This window comes from Mesocricetus auratus, unplaced genomic scaffold (assembly GCF_017639785.1).
Source record: "Mesocricetus auratus isolate SY011 unplaced genomic scaffold, BCM_Maur_2.0 Super-Scaffold_4256, whole genome shotgun sequence".
Taxonomy (NCBI): Eukaryota; Metazoa; Chordata; class Mammalia; order Rodentia; family Cricetidae; genus Mesocricetus; species Mesocricetus auratus.
In genome coordinates this window covers 98,110,526-98,132,990 of record NW_024429182.1, presented here as the reverse complement: position 1 = coordinate 98,132,990, position 22,465 = coordinate 98,110,526, and the positions used below count along the sequence as shown (strand labels likewise).

At 45.8% G+C, this 22,465-nt stretch overlaps 1 protein-coding gene across 2 annotated transcripts in view; it reads left to right on the top strand.

Annotated features, from left to right (window-relative positions):
* The window catches only part of P4ha3 (prolyl 4-hydroxylase subunit alpha 3), a 34,202-nt gene extending 11,860 nt beyond the window's left edge, over positions 1-22,342 (top strand). For both annotated transcript variants that reach the window (XM_040758076.1, XM_040758069.1), the window contains exons 5-13: positions 2,281-2,332; positions 7,435-7,598; positions 7,807-7,983; positions 12,670-12,734; positions 14,781-14,940; positions 16,451-16,513; positions 19,411-19,479; positions 20,970-21,066; positions 21,816-22,342. In XM_040758076.1, the coding sequence (XP_040614010.1) occupies positions 2,281-2,332; positions 7,435-7,598; positions 7,807-7,983; positions 12,670-12,734; positions 14,781-14,940; positions 16,451-16,513; positions 19,411-19,479; positions 20,970-21,066; positions 21,816-21,886 (918 nt within the window). In that variant the 3' untranslated portion in view covers positions 21,887-22,342. The remainder of the gene's footprint in view (positions 1-2,280; positions 2,333-7,434; positions 7,599-7,806; positions 7,984-12,669; positions 12,735-14,780; positions 14,941-16,450; positions 16,514-19,410; positions 19,480-20,969; positions 21,067-21,815) is intronic.
* Positions 22,343-22,465: the final 123 nt, after the last annotated feature.

Sequence of the window (22,465 nt, the reverse complement as noted above, 5' to 3'; positions counted from 1 at the left end):
CACTAAATCCAGCTGTAACATGGCCATTGTTAGCGGCAGAGTTGACGTCTTCCTTCCTTTGTGCCAGCCTAAGGCCCTCCTCCAGCTTCTGTCTTTCCCAGGGACTGTTGACACACTGCCTGCTGCACCACACATGGACACCCCTTGCCCTAAACACAGCAGCTTCCATCTCTCTGTATGACTAACCTCACTTCTCACCAGTTGTACAATCTTCATGAACAGACTGGGAAAAAAAAACACACACCATCTAGAAGATTCCCTGCAGGTTCTAAAGTTAATAATCCAGGCTGTTCCCTGTTGTTATTTGGGGAAGGGGGATTGAACCTAAGATGAGGTAGACAAGAGCTCTACCCCAGAGCTACACCCCAGCCTCGTGTGTACACTTTCTCTCTGTTTTCCTGAGAAAAAAGAAGGAGCATGTGGGTGATCAAAACCCGCAAGTTGCTGAGAAAACCGACGTGTCCTCCGTCTCCTCCCTCCGTGGTCCTCATGGCACACGGGTCTCAGCTGCATATCTGTGGGCTCCTCCTACCTCTCCTGGGCAGTTGCTATGACAAAGGGCAAGGAGTGGTTGAGCTTTAGAAGAGCAAGAAGACAGAACCAACAGAGAGACGCAGAGAAAGTAGAACAAAGTGTTTACCCCCCAACAACAGCTTAAAACACAGTGCCCAGTGATTAGCTTTGTTTTATTTCCCTGTAAATCTGGTGACAGGCTCCTCCTCCTTTCTCCTTTCCTCTCCATGTCACATCCAGTTTGTCTGGCCGGCTCAGCTCAAGTGTCACCTACTTTACGGAGTCTTCCTTACCTCTTCTCGCCCCCCCCAGCTTGTCCCGTAGACTCTCACAGCACACCCCACCCTTCTTCAGATTTGTAAAAGCATCAAAACACAGAAGACTTCATCTTACAAATGGTTTATGCCCCCTACTTCTCCCCAGTGAATCTGGTAGATGTCCCTCCACTCTGGACCTTTGATTACCATATAAAATATGTTTTCAATTAAAAAATTTAGTAGCAATCAAATCAGTGTTTAAGCCATAGACCCTGGAGTCACACAGACAAAGTTGAATCTGTGGAAACTTGAGCCACTGACTTAGCCTCTGTGAGCCTCGGTTTCCTTCCCTGTGCAGTTAAAAGAAGAGTAGTATAGGTGCTTGTTTTAAATGCTATGATTGTAAGTTAGCATCTGTTAGTACGGGATACTCTTGGGTTATTTAACTTCTCCTCTGTTAAGTATAGAAGGGAATAATTCATGGTAATAAATAGTGGAGAACAATCTGCATTTCCAGCAGCAGTGGGATGTTTGTTTCTGGGTGGAATAGCATGCAGCCATTAAAGCAATTTCTATGGATACAATAATAAAAGATATTCTTGATACAAAAATTAGAAGGAAACAATAATTATATGAAAAATATGGTTGTGACTACATAAAAACTACATACGGTCGAAAGTGCTTAAAGTGGCTGGGTTTCAGTGGAGTGATATTTTAAAATCTCCCTCATATTTTACAATATGATTATTATTGCTTTTATCACTAGAATGACATCATAGCATGCTAAAAGTTCAAGGCATTCCGTTTCTGTACATTCCTGTCAGCTACTCACCACCCTGCAGCACCCAGAGGCAGATGGCAGCCTGCCTGTGCAGGAGTCTCTTCCTCACACTTAGGTACTCTGACCAAGATGAGGCAGAGGCTGAATAGCTACAGACAGCGAGTCCCTACACAGCTGGCCAAGTTCGTTTTAGTTTTCCTGTTGCTGTCTTCCCACTGTCTAGACTCTGGGAAGTACTAAGCCTGGAGAATAAGAATAAACTGTACTTTTGCTAGAATTTCTCTCCTAACCCCTCTTCTTTCTCTTCTTCTTCCCCCTCCTTCTCCTCCTCTCCCGCTTCCTGGTTTTTTGTTTTGTTTTGTTTTGTTTTGTTTTGTTTTTTATGGTGGTGCTGTGGGTTAAAGTCAGGCACATACTAGGCAAGCAATTCACCACTGACCTATGCACCAGCCCAATTAAACTTACCCAAAGTTTTCTTTCTACCTTTGCTGGTAAGGGCGATAATAATGTATTTGTTAATGAGGAGACTTGATTTGTAGCAGGGCTGCAAAAACAGCAACAGCAAAACCCCACAATCCTCTGCATTTCCAGTTCATTGCTTTTTTTCAATGAACCTTATTATCTATTGTGGTAAGACTATTTTATAGTTTTTTAAGACTATCCAGTAATTTGATTAGAGAAAATACCTTTATTTCGGTTGACATTTTCTTTCTTTTCTTTTTTAATAAGGCAGGAAATGTTTCCTGTGCTCTCAGCCTCTCCAGAGAGTTCCTTCACTACAGTAAGTGACACTAAGGCATAAGCTACCCATCTCACTTCTGCCCCAACCTTTAATTCTTCTTGCAAGCGAAGTATAGTTTGTGTGTGTGTGTGTGTGTGTGTGTGTGTGTGTGTGTGTTCATGCATGCAGAGACCAGAGGATAGAGGATACTGGGTGTCTTCCTTTATTGATGTCTATTTTTTAAATTTAAATTTAATTTAATTTTATGAGTATGAGTATTTTGTCTGTCTGTATGTGCACCACTTGCATGCTTGATGCCTGGGGAAGTAAGAAGACATCAGAATCTCTGGAACTGAAGTTACAGACTGTTGTGAGCTGCTGTGTGATTGTTGGGAATAGAACCCAGATCCTCTAAGAGAGGAGTCGGAGTCAGGGCTCTCAACCACTGAGCCATCTCTACCCTCTACCCTCTCTGTCTGTCTGTCTGTCTGTCTGTCTGTCTGTCTGTCTGTCTGTCTCTCTCTCTCTGTCTCTCTCTGTCACTGTCTCTCTGTCTCTGTGTGTCTCTGTTTCTGTCTGTCTGTCTGTCTGTCTGTCTCTCTCTCTCCCTCTCCCTCTAGACAGGGTTTCTCTGTAGCTTTGGAGTCTATCCTGGAACTCTGTAGACCAGGCTCAAACTCACAGAGATCTGCCTGGCTCTGCCCCCCTCTCTAGTGCTGGGATTAAGGGTGTGCACCACCATCACTGGGTTCCACCTTTTTTTTGTAAGACAGGTCTTTCACTGAACCTGAACTTTACTGCTTTGTCTAAGCCATCTGGCTAGTGAGCTCCCAAGCTCCCACAATCTGCCTGTCTTTACCCCCAAAACTGGGATTTCACATGCAGGTGGGTGTCCAGCTATGTTTGTGGGTGCTGGGGATTTACTTTTGCAGCAAGCACTCTGTGAGCCACCTCCCCATGTCCCAGCCATCCTTTTTTATTATTCTAATTTCACTTTATTTACAAACAGATCACTGAAAGGGGAAATTCATGAGTTAGTTGGAAAAATGCTTAGAAGATGTCAACCTGCCCCTTCCCAGCTTGTTCTTTTGACGGGAATAAGTCCAGGCTCAGAGCCAGGTTCTTCAGAGGTGGCTTGGAGACCCAGGTTTTGGAAGGAAACCCGGGAATGAATAAAATCAATGTGCACTGTGTATGTGAGAAGGGAGTGACTCAGAGGGTTATTCACTTCTTCGGCTGTTTAGTGAGCTATCAGTTCTCCCCCTGAAAACCAGAGCTCACTTGGCTATGCAGGCATCCTGCCCGGTCCAGCTCAGCCCCTTCAGGGAGTGCCTTATGTCAACAGCAAAAGGAGGAGATGCTGAGAAGCTCAGCTTCAAGATTGTTACTTAAAATTTTGGCCAAAGATGGCTTCCTAGATTTTCCTTTAAGTATTTAGCTACTAAGTTAAGTTGTAAAATCACTAATATCACCAATTGAGGGCTTCTTTTTTAAGTTTTATGTGTGTGAGTATTTTGGTTGCATGTATGTCTGTGTACTATGTGCATGCTTGGTGTGCATGGAGGCCAGAAGATGGTGTCAGGTCCTCTGGAACTGGAGTTACAGATGGTTGTGAGCCACCATGTGGGTGCTGGGAACTGAACCTACATGCACGAACCCCTATGGAGAACCTTTAAACTGCAATTACCCATAACTTTTGAATGAATCCCCCTAGTGTGTTCTGCCCTCCTTATCTCTTATGCCCTCCGTTCAGTGTCCACGGAGTCAATCAGCTTTGTATTAAAAAATACATGAAAAACACTGTAGCACAAATGTACAAACCTAGAAACAGAAATTGGGGTTAAAACTGAAGATCAGAGAAGCAGAGCGGCCAGCCACTGGAATTCTCACCTCTACCAAAGCAGGGCAATCCTGTCCTCAGAGTGACTGCAGACTGCAATGCTCTCCACCAAACCTCAGACTGCACTGCACTGAGCTCCTGCCTTATAGTCTCTCTAATGCTGGGATCAAAGGTGTGAGCTCTGTTTCTCTTTTAGACTGATTCACTCTCATGTAACCCAGAGTGACCTTGAACTCACTGAGCTCCATCTGCCTCTGTCTCCCAAGTGCAGGCATTAAAGGTGGCCACAACTGCCTGTCCTCTATGGGTAACTAGTGACTTAGGTGTGTGACTAACTAGTAGGTGTGTGTATGATTAGCTAGTGACTTAGCTCTGCGTTCTGATCTTCGGGCAAGTTTTATTTGTTAGATTACAAACAGTAATCTACAAAACACCATGTTGGATAAAAAGCAATAGCCTTTCCTCTTGTCATTATCCCCTAAGCAGCTCAGTGTAACAGCTATCTCCTTACTTGTGTATAATATAGTATTTACATTATGGTGGATATTATAAATAAACTAGAGATGATTTGAAGTATGTTGGTGGGTGTACATAACCTGTCTGCAAATACTATACTATTTTATGAATGGAACTTGAGCATCTATGGATTTTGGTATCTTAAGGGATCCTGGAACCATCTGCTGAGAGAGGGCTCTAACATTATTCCTTTCTGATACCTTGACAAAGAATAGGATATGGAAGTCACTAGGTGGTCTGGAAATGCAAGTGTTACTAGTAGTATAAGGGGCTTGGGTGATGGCTTTTATTAAAGCACGTACCTTGCAAGCATGAGGAACAGAATACAGATCAACAGAAACTCACATAAAATGCTGGGTGTATGCGAAGGCCCATCTGTAACTCCAGCCTTCAGGGGCAATGGTGAAAACAAGAAATTTCCACAAGTTCACTAGCAAGAAATTTCCACAAGTTCACTAGCAAAACTAGCTAAATCTGGCAGCTCTGGGTTCAATTGAGAGACCTTGCCTCAATGAATAAAGTGGGGAGCAATGGAGGATGATTCTTGACCACAACATCAAGCATCCAATGTTGTGCACCCTTCCATGTGTCTTTACAAATGTGCAAGAACATGAATACACACACACACACACACACACACACACACACACACACACACACAGCCTATAACACCAGAGCTGGGCTTGAAAAGGGAAAGTACAGAGACAGGCAGTTTTCTGGGGCCTGTAGGCCAGCCTGCCTGGTAACTCCAGGGTCAGTAAGAGACCATGTCTCAGGGGAATAATGTGGACAGCAACTGAGGAAGACACGCAACAACCTCTCTCTCTGGCCTCCAAAAGAGCACACAAGGGCACACCCCCTACCACACACACACACACACACACACACACACACACACACACACACATGCTCACATACACATAACATCCCCCACTCTGCCAGCACACACTCACATAAATGTAATACATAAGAACAGGTTGGACCTGTGCTCGAGGTGATGACTGAGTTTCCTTCTGCTCTTACTTGCCATGTTCTTTTCCAAGTAGTTACTGGATGCTGTGCTCTGGGAGGTCAGCCTTGCACAGTATCTGGTATAGAACATGGTTTTGAACATTATTAAGTGATCTGATGAGGACAGATGGACAGACGGACAGGTGGGTGGGTAGGTGAATGGATGGATGAGGCTGCCTTTCTAACATAGAACTGACCACATGTCCCTGTCTGAGCACACTAGCATAATCCCTGGAGGGGGAAAAACCAAAGTGGCTGGCAAGGAAAAGACTACATTCTACAAATGGTTTAAGAAGTGAGATTGTAAGGTATACCAGTTACATGTCTTATAATATTTGAAAAACTGTTCCAATTTACTGGAGACATATGCTGGAGCATTGTCAGTTTTTATTTGTGCAGGTATACCCGTAACAGCCATCACCTCTATGAGGTGTGTAATAACAGAATCAGCTTTTTCAGAGCTGAGGGCAGTAGCCCATTGGAAGCCTGAGAACGTGTCTATGTTATGGTGTACATATTTCAAACTGCCAAATTCTGGGAAGTGAAAAACATCCATCTGCCAAAGTGCATTCCTGCGAATACCTTAGGGATTACAACCTGCTGGTAACGGAGTTTGATTGTAGAGTGAACAAGTGGGGCAATTTCTTACTATTTCCTTGGTTTGTTGCCAGGTGATAGAAAAATCCTTCTTTAAACCTTTGCTGTTAACATGGTGTTTCTTATGAAATTCTGAAGCTTCCAACACACTTCCTATTAATAAATGATCAATCTCATCATTGCCCTGTGCTAGAGGACCTGGCAGACCCGTATGGGATCTGATGTGTGTTATATATATATATATATGATTAGTTCTATTTCTGATTGTTTCCTGTAATTGTAAAAACAATGACGTTAATTCTGTATCATCAGGAACAAATTCTGCAGTCTCGATTTGTAAAGTGACTCTTTCGGCATATTGAGAATCTGTAATTATATTGAGAGGCTCTGTAAAGTTTTTAAGTACCATGTGAATGGCATACAACTCTGCCTTTTGTACAGAGTTATAAGGGCTTTGAACTACTTTACTTATATTTCCTGATTTATAACCTGCCTTACCTGATTTGTTTGCATCTGTGTAGAATGTAAGAACTCCAGAAATAGGCATTTTTCTTACAATATGCAGAAGAATCCAAATTCTTCTTTATGAATTTGATTCTTTCTGTTTTGGGATAATTGTTACTGATGGCAACAGCTTCATAAATAATATAGTGTCCTGTGAGTTATTTGGGGGTTCAGACAATGCAGCAAGGCCCAGGCAGATGACGGGGAAGGCTAGACTCTACATATCCCTCAGGTCCAGCAGGCCCAGGCCAGTCATTTTTTAATGCCAGATGCTCTTTCAGGAGGAAGGACACTGCCATGAGATGTTTTTTAAGGTGTTCAGGTGTCAGTCCAGTGTGAAGCTCCAGGAAGGCTCTCTCTCTCTCTCTCTCTCTCTCTCTCTCTCTCCTTCTCTCCCTCTCTTTCTTTTTGAGACTAGGTCTCACAATGTAGCCCTGGCTGACCTGGAACTCACAGAGGTCCTCCTGCCTCTGCCTCCTGAAAAGTTCAGTTAAAGAAAAGACACAGGAGGAGCTGGAGGAGAGGAGGGAGGGGGAACTGGGATTGGAATGTAAAAAAAATTAATTTTTAAAGATGCCAAAATAAAAAGAAAGAAAAGACATGTGCCAGCACATCCCACTGCAGGAAATCTTAAGTGTTCTTCCTGGGGCTAGTATTTATTCATCTGTGTTATTTCCTGTTTGGATTTCCCCAGACCCGGATAATAAGAGGATGGCCAGGAATGTGTTGAAATACGAAAGGCTCTTGTCAGAGAACGCTCACCAGAGGGCGAGTGAAACTGTCATTCAGAGGCCCAACGTGCCCCACCTGCAGACCCGAGACACATACGAGGGGCTGTGCCAGACCCTGGGCTCCCAGGTGGGATTCCTCAGGGAAAGAGAAAGGGGAGGGTTGGCTGGAGTTGGGATAACCTGAGGGGAAAACTGAGGCCTTAAAGACAATACACCTCCCCAGACAACACCTGAGTGATTCCATCTCCTATCACCCACACATTCCAGTTTTGTGCCGTGGCTCCCAGGGGTCTTGACCCTTCTTTTCTTATATCTACTCTGCTCTTTCCTTCCAGCCTACGCACTACCAAAACCCCAGCCTCTACTGCTCCTACGAGACCAATTCCAGCCCCTACCTGCTGCTCCAGCCCGCCCGCAAGGAGGTCATCCACCTGCGACCCTTTGTGGCTCTCTACCATGACTTTGTGAGTGACGCAGAAGCTCAGAAGATCCGAGAGCTTGCAGAACCGTGGGTGAGCATCCTCAAATCCCCTTTGTGTCCCCACATGCCTGGAGAACAGATAGCTGCCATGGCAAGACATTTTCTTAGTCCAGGAGTTCAAAATGCCACCCATTCCATGAGGCCAGTCAGCAGTGGGGAAAAACATGGCTGTTCTTGCCTCTAATGGGAAAAGATTAAGGTGCCAGGGGACTTAGGAGATGTTCAGATTGTGCAGGCAAAATCTTCTTAGAGCTGTGGGATACATAGCTATAAAAAGTTGTCAAAATCCAACCAATAGTGTGTTTGAGACCTGGGCATATAATTATATATCAAAGTGATCTCAGAAAATATAGTCAAGACTTCCTCACTGTCGACTTTCCCTTATAATGAGTGGAAGAAAATAACAGGACAGGGACTGAAATGCTAGTACACATTGACAGACCGAGTAGATTCGATGATCTGACTCAACTTCGTGATTCTGTCAAAAAGGAGACTGAGCCCCAGAAAAGGAAACTGGTTTGGTTAAAGTAAACATGTAGCTAGAGTCAAGACTGGAGTTTAGAGTTTGCTGGCTGCCGGAATTTGTTCTTTCTACTAATAAGCTCAGGCTAAGTTATGCTTGGTGATAAGTGGTCCCTGAACCTTGGAGACGGCAACAGCTTGCCACATTACATGTCTGTGTGGAGTTGACTGAAGCTCCGCCATAGCTGGTCTCCCGTCTGGAGGCCAGCCTGGCAGAGTAGCCTCCATTGGGGGCTTTTCCAGTCTCTTGGGAAGGAGAATAAGACAGAATGGCAAACGTGAGCTGGCTTTTAAAGCTTCTGCTTGGAAGTGCAAACATCACTTCCACCCACGACTCTGGTAAAAGCAAAGGAAGAGGCAGGCAGATCTCCATTAGTTCAAAGCCAGCCTGGTCAGCATAGTGACTGCCAGGACAGCCAGAGCTACATAGTGACACCCTGTCTCAAAGAGCCAAAAATAAAAGGAGGCCCGTCTAACCCTCCGGAGGGAAGGAAGGCCCAGCAAGTGACTGAGCAGAGCTGGTGCCAGTGGGAAAGATGTGTCATTGCCTCCTCTCTGAAATGTAAATATCAGGAGAAGGTAGTCCGTCTCACTTCTATAAGCCTGTTGTACTGTCTTTCAAGGCACAGAATTTGGTGCAGAATTGTTTATTTCTAACAAGACATCATGTCCTTAAGTGTGTTGCCCACCCATCACCAGAACACAGCCTGCCCAGACTTTGCTTTTACAAAGGGGTGAGGAACTTTTCTTCCACGTAAGGCAGTGGCTCTCCACCTATAGGTTATGACCTCTTTTGGGGTCAGCTAACCTTTCACAGGGCTTGCCTAAGACCATCAGAAAACACAGATATTTACATTATGATTCACAACAGTAGCAAAATTACAGTTATGAAGTAGCAATGAAAATAATTTTACAGTTGGAGGTCACCACAACATGAGGGACTGCATTAAAGGGTTGAAGGTTGGGAACCGCTGGTGTAAGGGGAAAAGTGCTGTGATCAAACGTTCTGTGTGAGGTGACCTGATGGAAGGCAGGTGGGAGGGGCCTCTGGGGAGGACCGGAAGGAGCAGGGTCTTTCACTGAGTGTAAAGGAAGGGGTATTCCGGGAAGACAGATCACACATTGAGGGGGCCTCAGGGGTGACATGTTCAAAGAACAGAGAGAAGCTTGGTGACTGAAGTGCACAAAGGACAGGGCAGAAGATGATCACTGAAGGGGACAGGCAGTGTGACTCCATTACCAGAGGCCACAGTGGAGAGTTTGGGCTTTATCCCTCGGCTGTGGAGGAGCTGGGGCCAAGGTGGCACGCAGAAGAGGGTCACACAGAAGAGGGTCACACAGAAGAGGGTCACACAGAAGAGGGTCACACAGAAGAGGGTGACTTTTCTTTTATTCATTTTTTAAATTATTTTTTTACATTCCAATCCCAGTTCCCCCTTCCTCCTTTCTCCCCAGACCCTCCACTCTCCCCTCCCATCTGCTACATGGAGAGAGTAAGTTCTCCCCTAGGAAGTCTACTAAGTCTGTCCTATCATCTAGTTGAGGCAGGACCAAGGCACCTCTCCACCCCCACACCCCTGTGTCTAGGCTGGGCAAGGTGTCTCTCCATATAGAATGGGCTCCACTAAGTCAGTTTGTGCATTAGTGTTAGGTCTTGGACCCACTGCCAGTGGCCTCATATCCTGTCCCCATGGCACCACTGTCACCTATATTAAGGGAGTCGAGTTTGGTCTTATGCAGATTCCCCATTTGTCAGACCTGAGTCAGGGATCTCTCACTAGCTCAGGCGGGAATGTGATTTTAAGGAAATGGATTGGAGTGAGAACAGCAATCATTGTATCTTGCCGAGGGTCTTCCAGGCCAGTCTAGAGTCTGTTCTGTTTGTTGTGGTTGTGGCTGTGGCTGTGGCTGTGGTTGGCTCTGATGGAGATGATAGTGGTGTATTGTCAGTGGCATCAGCATCTCAGGGAGCCACATGTTATATCAGGCCTGCAGCAGCCTGTTCCTTAGAATGGCTGTTGCCATGGTGATGGGACAGGTGACCCATCCAGAGATGTTCACTGAATCCTTTACAGCAAGGTCATCTATTCAGATACACAGACCTTGCGACACACCCTTCCCCAACAACCTGTCACTGGACTTGTTTATGCCTGTGTGGCCTGTGCCTGCTCCAGGAATAGACTGAGAGGGCTTATGGGAAGATGGACCCATGAGCCTCCGTGGTTATCTGCCTCCTCTTCACTACTCCTCTCCTGAAGCATCCTCTCCCATCTCTTCCCTCTCCATCTACCCCCTGCCCATCCTCCTCAAGCAATCAGTGGAAGCCATGTACCTCTGACAGTCCTCCAGCACTGACTGCAGCTCTGGCCTGCTTTCGTTGCTTCTCTGACTGGCTGTGCCCATCAGGGCACTTTTACAGGGCCACATGCACTAAACTATCCCTTCTCTGAACTCAAGGCTTTTGGTACCAACTGTATAGCACTTAATTTTTATGTCAATCCTGACATTTATATATTGGTTGGTATAACTAGACATTTTGGACGTTGGTAGGTTAATGTCCTGTCTCCCCAACCCATATTATCTCATTGCTGCCAGTATTATGATGTTGTCCTGTGTGTGATGTTTATACTTGTTCATGTGTGTACACTCATTTGTATGATGCCAGATTGAATTTGAATGTTTTCCTTATCAGCCTCCCACCTCAGTTTTGAGCTGTTCTCTCACTGAACCTGTAACTCATCGATCTAGGTAAGCTGGCTGGCCAATGAGCTCCAAGGCTCCACCTGTCTCCACCTCCCTAACCCTTGGGATTACAAACCTCCACACCTGGCTTTTTACATGGATGCTGGAGATCCAAACACTTGTACAGCAGGTCCTTTACCAACGGAGCTATCACCAAACCCTTATTTTTATACTTTGAGAAAAGTTTTGCTGTGTTGTCCTATCTGGACTCAAATTCCTGGGTTCAGGGGATACTCCATCTCAGCCTCCTGGGTGTTGGGTATACCGGCAAGTGTCACTTTGCCTGCCCAAACTAGTCTTTAAAGGTCAGGACTGGCTATCTAACTCTCTTGCTTAAACTCTTGAGTGTTGACACGGCTCTGTAGCCTGGCTTGTCGCTGACTCCTTCCACTGTGTATCTCTCCTTTTGCCCTGGACAATCCAGCTGTCTGTCTTTTGTGTCTCTCTGTCTCTGTCTCTCTCTCCCTCCCTCCCTCCTTCCCTCTATTCTTTCTGTCGGCAATGTGTGGAACACTCTACTCTTGATTTGTTTCGATCTGTATGATTGCAGCACAAATGTGGGCATTCTGGGAAGGCTTCAGTATCTCCACAGCGGCCCATGCTTGCCATTACAACACCATCAGTCTATGAACAGAGACTTTGCTTTAACATATATATACATATATGTGCATTTATGAATATTTAGTGTCCAACATAGTGCTTAATATCTTAAATACAATAAATACTTGCTCTCATTGTTCTACCTCATCTCTCACTTCTCAGAGATAGGGGAGAATGGGGGCTGGGGGACCTGGTTTCTTTTGCTCCACTGGTCTTTTTCTGAGCATCTCTACCTGGCAGGATGTCCTTGTCCTGCAGAGGCTGACACATGCCAGAGAAAGAAGCAGACTCAGCCTCAAGAGCTTATTTCTCTGTCCCTAGAACAGAGAGTTTGCAATCAGGAGGTACTTTTAAAAAATAGCATATACATGCTATATACATTTATATAGCATGTAAATGCTATATAAATTCAGAGCCAAAGAGAAACACTTAGTGACCTCAAACCTCTGGTTTTTTGTTTTGTTTTGTTTTTGTTTTTTGTAAGCTGGGCAGTTGCAGTTTAGCTGTGAGCTCTGGAAGGAAAGGTTTTTAAGAAGGAGCAGGCTGTCCCTGGGTGCACATCTTTGTGGTTGGGGGTATTTGTTTAATCTGAGAAACATCAAGTTTTCCCTGCTCAAGCCTTAGGCCTGATGCTGTGATACAAGACAAGATGAAAAATGGCTATGCTCTTTCCCAGTGCAGTCTTGCAGGCGCAAAAGGAATTCTGTGTGATGTTTCCGTGCCACACGTGAAGTATACTTTAAGAGTTAGGAGCTGGGGATGGCTAAGCTTTAGAGAGAGGAGTGCCTGTGGGTATGATGGGCCATCCCTTTGCACTGGAGTCACCTGGTCTGTCTCTTGTGTGTCCTACCAGCTCCAGAGATCCGTGGTGGCTTCAGGGGAAAAGCAGTTACCAGTGGAGTACCGCATCAGCAAAAGGTAGGGAGGCCCACTCTGGCCTGGGGCTTAGGGCACAGGGAGATAGTGAGAGGAGGAATGTTCATTACAGCCACATGAGAAAGTGGCATCAGCACCCCCAGAGGAAGGCTAGACCTCCAGGCATGTGTCCTTGTCCTCTGGGAGGACTGTGAGAGACAAAAGCTTTGGTTCTGGATTATTAGGGCTTATTTTATGTTGTCTGGTACATTTAGGGACTGTATACATTACATATTGCCACAAGAAACAGGTGAACAGAAGGGTTTGCTTTGGTGACTGGTGTTAGGGGATACAGTTCATCAAGGCAGGGCAGGCTTAGTGACTGGTGGTTCCATGATGGCAGGAGTGAGCAGTGGAACCTCTTCACCTTTTACATCTGTGAGGGGCAGAGACAGAGGCTGGGGCTGGAAGGATAGCTGGGCTATGATCCTTAAGACCCACCCCTAGGTTCTACAACCTCACAAAACCAAATCACCATCTGGAGACTGAGTGTTCAAACACATGCACCTGTGGGGAACATTCTACATCCAAACCATCAGCAGGGACATTTGACATTAAAAGTTGTTCTCTAAACCTTGGAATATCTCCTTATCTGTGTGTGCACCATGTGCATGCATTGAAGCCAGAAGCCAGAAGAAGGCATTGTACTCCCAGAAGTTACAGACAGTTCTGTTGCCCAATGTAGATGCTAAAACTGTACCAGGTCCTCTGCAAGAGCATCAGAGTCATCTCTCCAGCCTCTGTGCTTTTCTTCTTTGAAAGCAGTGGCTAATTTTGTCCTGGGTATCTTTGCAAATCTAAGAGCATGTAGTTTAATAAATAATCTGAGTGTAAAGTCTGTGGAGCAAATTAACCTATCAGGGTGTCACTGACTTTGCTTAGAGAACATGGCCTCATTTTTCTAGAGGTCTTGATTCTGACTCCAATTTTTTAACATTGTAAGAACCTCAAGAAGACATTCAGGAAGAGTCTGAATTGGGATTTGACCTGTCCTGGTTTGCCCAAAATTAAAACTCCCCTGGGTATCATAGCCGTTACCGGCACACCTTACAGAACATCTTCATGAGTGTTTCTCTCACAGTTTCCTAAACTCTGGAAGTAGGTATAATCACCACCCTCACTTCTAGAGGAGCACGCTGGCCCTTAGGTTAAAGAACTGACAGCATCTGCAAGAGATGAACTGTTACTACTACTTTAGTCTCTTCCTCTCCCATTCCTCCTTCCTTTCCTTATCCCCCACTTCCTTTGGTTGGGGTTTCAGGGTCTTGGCTCTGTTTCCCAGGCTGCTTTTGAACTCCTGGGCTCAGCCACCTTTCCGCCTCAGCTTGCTGAGGGCTGGGACCACACCACCACACCTAGCAGTCATCACTTTAAGTCCTGGCTGTTCTCACGGCACTCTGCTTCCTCTGTTGGAGACGTCCTCATAGCACAGTAGTTTTGAGGATGGGGTTTTGTCGTCTTCAGCTCCGAGTCACAGTCCTGTCTTCTGTGAGCTTCCATGGGTTCGACTCAGCACTAGCCTTGGAGAATGTAAGTGTTGAGGTAGTAGGCCGAGCACACTGGGCTGACCTGACATGTGGGAGGGTAAGTGGTTAGGCATTCATCCTTCCCTCTAACAGACTTGATTCATTCATCCATGTGTCCAAGGTTTCTATTGCTGTGACGAGACACCATGACCATGGCAACTCTTATAAAGGAAACCTTTAATTGGGGTGACTTACAGTTTCAGAGGTTTAGTGCATTATCATAATGGTGGGACATGGCAGCATGCAGACAGACATGATGCTGGAGAAGGAGCTGAGAGTTCTACATCTTGACTCACAGGCATCAGGAAGTGAACTGTGTACCACACCGAGTGAAGCTTGAGCAAAGGAGACCTCAAAGCCCACCCCCACAGTGACACACCTCCTCCAACAAAGTCACAGCCTCTAATAGTGCCACTCCCTTTGGGGCCATTTTCTTTCAAACAACCACACCATCATTCTTTCACAGACATCATATAGTGATTTCCAACACCAGATCACTGTCCCAACCCTTGCTGTGTTTTAGTGCCTGGCTGAAGGACACGGCTGATCCGATGCTGGTGACCCTTGACCACCGCATTGCTGCCCTCACAGGCCTTGACATCCAGCCTCCCTATGCAGAGTATCTACAGGTGGTGAACTATGGAATTGGAGGGCACTATGAGCCTCACTTTGACCATGCTACGGTAACGATGGGATCAATGGCCAGTCTTCTGGGGTGGGGAGCCATTGTGTTCTTCCTCTGAGGCAGAGGTCTGGAGGGGCTGTCAGAAAATACTAAGGAAGGGCCTAGGACAAAGGCTTTTGTTTCCAGAGTATCTGAAAGTCTTGCTTTCAGCTAATTACTGGATTCATTTTCTTGTCTGCCACCACCTTCCTCTCTCCAAGTGGGAGAAGAATATGGTCTGTGGTAAAATTCCATCTCCTACTTTCCTTGGGGCCTTTTCCATGAGGATTGCCCGCAAATCTCTCTCCTCTCTTTATGATCTCAACTGCTCACCACATTGCCAATAGCAAATATTTTTGAGGACTAAAAGGACCTTCCCAAGGGGCAGCATGTCGAATCATGGGAATATCACAGTGAAACCTATGAATACAATTAATATGTTGATAATTTTAAAATAAGCAAAAAGCATGAGATATACAGGTGACCGATAAACAAACGAAAAGATTCACAACACCATGGGGGAAAAAAAGACCTCCCTGCGACTGATACAATGCTCTGACTTTATCAAGATTCCAAGAACTTTAAAAGTAGTATTCAAGCGGCTGGGGAGATGGTTCAGAGGGTAGTGTCTGCCATGCAAGCATGAAGACTGGGGTTTGAATCCCATCATACATGTACACACACACACACACACACACACACACACACACACACACACAGATGAGTATACAAGTTAAAGAGGCAAGTCATTCATGAAAGACTTCATATTTTATGATTTCATTTACATAAATTTCTAGAAAAGAAAAAACACAGAGACAGAAAGTAGATAACCAGGTTTTGTAGGGGAGATGATTGGCTATAAACCTTTATTTGCAGGTGGAAATTTCTAAAACTAGATTAGATTGTGGGCAAGGTAAAATTTGCTAAATTCAGCTAGCAGTATTTACAGTGAGTGAATTCCATGATATGCAAGTTATATTTCAGGTTTTTCCTTGATTAAATAATGAGTTTGATGCCGGGTGGTGGTGGCACACGCCTTTAATCCGGGAGGCAGAGGCAGGCAGATCTCTGTGAGTTCGAGGCTGGGCTGGACCGACAGCCTCCAAAACAATACAGAGAAACCCTGTCTCGTAAAAACCAAAAAAAAAAAATGAGTTTGTATCTTGGGAAAATAATCTGGAGCACCAGTCTTATGATTTGATATTTCTATAAGATAATTACCTTCTATAATATATTTTCTTTGTTTTACAGAGAACATAAAGTGCAGAATCTCTTGTCTAATTTTCAACAAATAATTTATTTGATTTTCATAGAATTCAGTCATGTGCATATTCAAAAAATTAATGTTCAATTAAAAGTACATTGCATACTAGGCAGCAAAGATGAACACACACTCTACTTGATGTAGTTCAGGGTTATATGCTGTCCTTGATGTCCTCATTTTATCCGTTTCTGTACTAATGGTAAATCCTGGCTGTCACTCTGGTATCATTTACACAAAATAACCATCTGCTCTATTTCTGTCTCAGTCGCCAAGCAGCCCCCTGTACAGGATGAAGTCTGGAAACCGAGTTGCAACATTTATGATCTATGTGAGTCTCACTCTAAGAGAACCAAGACTTACTTATGTGGCTAAGTAGACAATTTTATTGTATGAATTTTCAAAGTGATTTCACATATTGGTTTTATCTGGTACTGAACACAAAAATCTCTAGGAATTTTCTAAACACCAGAAATCATTATTTTGTTAGGCGTAGACATAAGGGAATTCTAGATTTCTGTCCTTGGAGAGCTTGCAGTGTGAAGGCCTAAATATGACCTTTCCTAGGATGGGGAAAGCTAGACCACAGGGCTTGAACAACACAGGAAGAGGATACAGTTGTCTCCCACCTTAAGGTCTCAAAGCCTAGTTGGTATGGAAAAACATAGACCCATCAATGAGCCTGTGAACTTGTAGGAGAAAGAGAAGAGAAAGGAGTAGTTTAGACTGGGGGGGGGGATATAAAGTCGGTAAGTACCCCTGATAAGCAGTGGAAATCCTCCTCCTATTTGCTGTAGAGTCCACACCCTTAAATAAAACACTAAGATCAGTTGGCCTCCTCTCAAAATCCCTGGCCTGGTCCACAGGACTCAGTCCCAGCCTTCATCAACCTTATTAACCTTCATACTATGAAGTTTTACTTTCATCTGCACAAACCAGCCATATCCCAATCATCTATCACTTAGAAGAGACTATTAGAAGCAATCATTTATTGGGGGAGATTTATTAATGCTTCTTGGTCTTTTGGCTGAGATAAAATGTAGATGAGACTCAGTACTATTGGTGGAAGGGTAAATATGCGAACTACAAAGGCTCTGAATATCACCCCAAGTTGAACTCAGGCTCCTTGTAAGAACAGACACTCCCTCGGCATGTCCTCTACCCTGAGGGCTGGATCTGGTCTCCACAGCACAGCCAGGAAGGGCACTCAAAGGCTGGTGTTCAGTGTCATCTCTATGTTAATGATTCCAGTGTGTCTCCCAGTGTCCCAGTTGTGTACTTCCTGCAGCAAGAGAATGCCTTCTAGAAGGTGTCAGAGAACTCTCTCTGTATCCTACCAAGCAAGTATGGGAAAGAATGTCACAAGGCCAACCAGTGTTGTAGGGACCTAAGATGAGCCCAGGTCTGTCCAGTGCTTACATCTTTACATTGATACAGATGTCAGAAATTTCCCAAGATAGTTGTGGAGGTTTGCGGGAAACACAAGGAATATGGTAGGGAGACGCTCAGAAAGAGGGTTGAGTTAAAAGCCAACCGGGCAGTGATTCTTCCGTTCAGACTAGACATAAGATCAGTGTTGATAAGACAATCTCAACTCACAGGACTCTCGTCAGGCCCAAGTGAGACCATGTATTTGTGGAGACTAGTATAATGCCAACTATTAACCAACGCAAACCGTGACTCTATGTTTTCTAGATGGTAAGATGACAGGGGATGTTTTTTTTTAATACTTTCATATATTAAAAAAGTTTATATTATTTCCTTGAGAATAAGAAGGAAAAGATACCTTTATATTAAGAAAATACAAGCAGAGCTGAGATTGCTCTGTCAGGAGAATGTTTGCCTTAAAAACCATGATGACAGAACCTATGTGAAAATCTAGGCTTGGAGGGCTGAGCAGACAGACAGGCAGATCCACAGGGCTCAGGGGCTGCCTGGTCTAGACCCCCTGGGCAAGTTCCAGGCCACAGAGAGAGAGACCTTGTCTCAAAAAACAAGGTGGACAGTGTCTGAGAATTGACACCTGAGGTCGACTTTTGGCTGGCTCGTGAGTGTTCGTGCAACCCAACCCCCTTAACATCCAATTATGTCTCAGTGTCTTCGGGTTACCATTGCTGTGATGAAACACCAGAACAGAACAACTTGGGAAGGAAAGGGTTTATTTGGCTCACTCTTCATCATCAAATGAAGTCAAACAGGAACTCAAACAGAGCAGGGACCCGGAGGCAGGAGTGCTGTTTACTGGCTGTTCCCCATGGCTTACTCAGCCTAGTTTCTTATAGAACCCAGGACCACCAGCCCCAGGATGCCTCTGCCCACAAAGGTCTGAATCCTCCCCCATCAATCACTAATTAAGAAAATGGCTTACAGGTCTGCCTATAGCCCCTTCTTCTAGAGGTGTTTTCCTTCCTTCCTTCCTTCCTTCCTTCCTTCCTTCCTTCCTTCCTTCCTTCTTTCTTTCTTTCTTTCTTTCTTTCTTTCTTTCTTCTTTTTAAAGATTTATTTGTTATGTATACAATATTCTGCCTCCATGTATGCCTGTGGGCCAGAAGAGGGCACTAAATCTCATTACAGGTGGTTGGGAGCCACCATGTGCTTGCTGGGAATTGAACTCAGGACCTCTGGAAAAGCAGCCAGTGCTCTTAATCTCTGAATCATCTCTCCATCTCTGGAGGCATTTTCTTAATCGAGGTTTCCTCCTCTCATGTGACTTTAGCTTGTATCAAGTTGACATAAAACTAGTCAGCACACTTAGTTTAGGTAACTTAGAAGGATTCTAAGTGGTCTGAGGACCACAGTAGGGCCAATAAACAGTTCTTCTGCTGTCCACCCTTTCCTGATTATAATTGTGCTGGGAACCAAACCTGGCCCTCAGCAAGAACAGGTGCTCTCAATCACTGAGCTGTCTCGTCAACCCCTACACGTAATTTTTAAAAGTTAATAAATCCTTTTAAAAAGTTTGAATCTACGTATTATAGTCCTCCATCAAGATGGTAGCCAGAAGCAAAAATAGGGATGAATTCCAGAATCTTGTCTAGTGGTGAGAAGCCCCACGGACATGTAGCAGCACCTCACAGAGATTCACTGAGTATGGAAGTTGGATGAGTGTCTACTAAGGAATTCTCGCATAACTGAAACAAGGGAGTCCTGCACACAGGCAGTCTGTGCTGAAATGACAGTGGACTGTCAGTAGCCATCTAACTCTGGCTTCTTCCTCTTATGTGATAGCTGAGCACAGTAGAGGCAGGAGGAGCCACGGCCTTCATCTATGCCAACTTCAGTGTGCCTGTGGTTAAGGTGAGCGGGCCTGGCCCCACGGGACGTGGTTGTGATGGCAAAGAACCCACCCTTTCCTGCAAGCTGGTGCCTGGGGAGATGGGTAAAGAGAGACCCTTCTGGAACCCCAGAGTCAATCTCCCCTTCTGTTGTAGTTAGGGTTTCATTGCTGTGAAGAGACACCATGGCCATGACAACTCTTACAAAGGGAAACATCTATTGGCATGACTTACAGTTTCAGAGATTTAGTCCATTGTCATCGAAGTGGGACAATGTGCAGGCTAACGTGGTGCTGAAGGAGGAGCTGAGAGTCATGGTTTGACCCACAGGCATGTCTGTCTCACTGGGCATGGCTTGAACATAAATGCCTGCCTCACACAGTGACACTCTTCTTCCAAAAAGACCACATCCACTCCAACAAGGCCATGCTTACTCCAACAAAGCCACACCTCCTACTAGTGCCACTCCCTTTGGGGACATTTTCTTTCAAACCACCACAAATTCCTATCACATGTTCTTGTGGTCTTATCATCTTATCTGTTTTATTTCCATGTCTATTACAAGATGATGACAGGCCTGTCTTCCTTGTCACTGTGGGTTCCTTAGAGGTTAAGAACTCTGAGTTACCCTCAGATTCCCCACAGAGCTAAGGCACTAAGGACTCAGCAAGTCCCAGCACCCTGTCCCTGAACTCACAGAGAGTAACAGCCATGACAACATACAGCCAGCCAGTGCTGAGAGGTTTGTTTTGTGGGTGACTATTTCCTCCATGTCTCAGAAGATCAAACATGCCCTTAGTAACTTGGAGGAAATGAATTAGAAGCTGAGTATGAAGCGCTGGGCACAGTTCCTGGTGCATCCTGGGCACCCAGTAAGCCACTGAGGAGCGTCCAGGGCGTGGCCCATTTCCAGTGCTTCGTCCTTTTCTCAGGCTCTGTCTAGTCTAATGGCCTTGGTTAGAGTCTTAGGGGATGGCTAAGAAAGCAGTGGTGGAAGGGGAACATGGGCTGTGGGGTCAGCACAGAGGCTTTAGTCCTGACTTTGCTTCTTAGTTGCACGATTCTGAGGCCCCACAGGGTGGAGGACTGTGGTGCACTTGTTTTCAGCTGTGTGGGGGTATCTTCCACCCTGTGGGTCTTGTTGGGTCTCTGTCCACAGTGGCCCTATGAGCCTGTGCTTGGCGGGCTCCTACACTTACCGCATTGTCCTATTCTGCTCTTTCACATCTATCTCGCTTGGGCTCCCCAAGAGCAGGGCTGGGTGTGGCTTGTCTCATCATGCCCAGGCCTGGAGCTGAGCGGGCCATGAGACAGTGACCCACACCTGAGTGGCAACTTTCACCCTCTTGTGCCTTTCAATGCCTGCTTGCTCCAAACTGCATGGTGGTAACAGAGTTTCCCTATTTAATGGCATGAATTCCATGTCCTTTTTCATGTGCCTACCAAAAGTCCAGGCCTCTGGGCTGACACCCCCTGCCCCTGTCCCCTGGGGCTGGGCCCTCTTGTTTTCAGAACGCAGCACTGTTTTGGTGGAACCTGCACAGGAGTGGAGAGGGGGATGGAGACACACTTCATGCTGGCTGCCCCGTCCTGGTGGGAGATAAGTGGGGTAAGGCCTGTCTTTGTGGGTGACAGGGGGGTGGGATGGGGGGTTGGGGGGAGGAGAGGCATACAAAAGTGGAATGGGGAGTGACTGGGGGCTGGCAGCCTCCCTTCTGAAGGCTTCGTGGTACTGCTGAGTACCAGTGGCGTGGATATAGTAGCAGTCAGGTGTCCTAGCAGATTTGGGGCCTGTGAAGAGCAGGTGTCAGTATAGGTCTGGCCAGGAGCCTTCATCTGAGCAGAGGGGAGGACTGGGACACCAGAGTGCCTTCCCTCCCTCTGCATCAAGGCAAACACGGTGAAAGTTGCTGCTGCCTATAGCTCTGCCCCCAAAGGAGTGGTTAGGCAAGAAGCCATAGCAGCGGATGGATGGATCCGTTCATGGTGGATGGACATGCTTATTGGTACATGTCCAAGAGCACCTCGTCCTGGATCTAGGAAGGCAGGTGGAAAATAGCCATCCTGTGGTCACCAGGAGAAGCATTCCCTGATACCCTGTTTCACTGGGACTTTTAGAATGGTGAATTACCGGAGTGCCACACGTGAAAATCAGTACTCCATTATAGCATGATCTGCTGGAGAATTTCTGGACTGTATACTTGCTATACTGGACGCAGCAGACTTGTGCACAGTTGGGCCAGGACTAGGCTAGGCAAACAGCAGGGTTTTAGGCTGTGCTGCCCAGCCCTGTGATCAAGTGCACAGCCCTATGGCCATCTCCCTGCTGAGCCCCGCTCCCTCCCTGCTCTCCTCCAGTGGCTAACAAGTGGATACATGAGTACGGACAAGAATTCCGAAGACCCTGCAGCACCAGCCCTGAAGACTGAAGCAGTGACAGATGGCAGCTTGTCAGAGAAGCCAGGAGCCAAAGCCACGGGCAGAGAGGAGTGAAGTCTCCGGAAGGAAGAAGGCCTCACAGCAAGGCCTTGCGAGTGGGAGTCAAGGAATGGTCTTTACCAGGAACACCCCATCCCTCGCCCCTGGAGATTTGCATTTGGGTCTACTCCAGCTGTGAGACTATGATAGAATGGGCAATACATAAGAGGCCTGAGAGGTTTCCAGTTCTGATGCCCTTGGAAATGAAATAGATGAGCTCAGTATAGAACACTTGTTTAGCATGTGCAGATACCTACCTGGGCTCTACCCACTAGCACTGAACACATACTACACACACATACACTACACAACCCTCCCCACACATACACTACACAAACACCTCCCCCACAGACACACACTACACAAACACCTCCCCCACAGACACACACTACACAAACCTCCCCCACAGACATACACACTTAAACACACACACAAGCACACACATACACTACACAAACACCTCCCCCACACATACACTACACAAACACCTCCCCCACACATACACTACACAAACACCTCCCTCCCACACA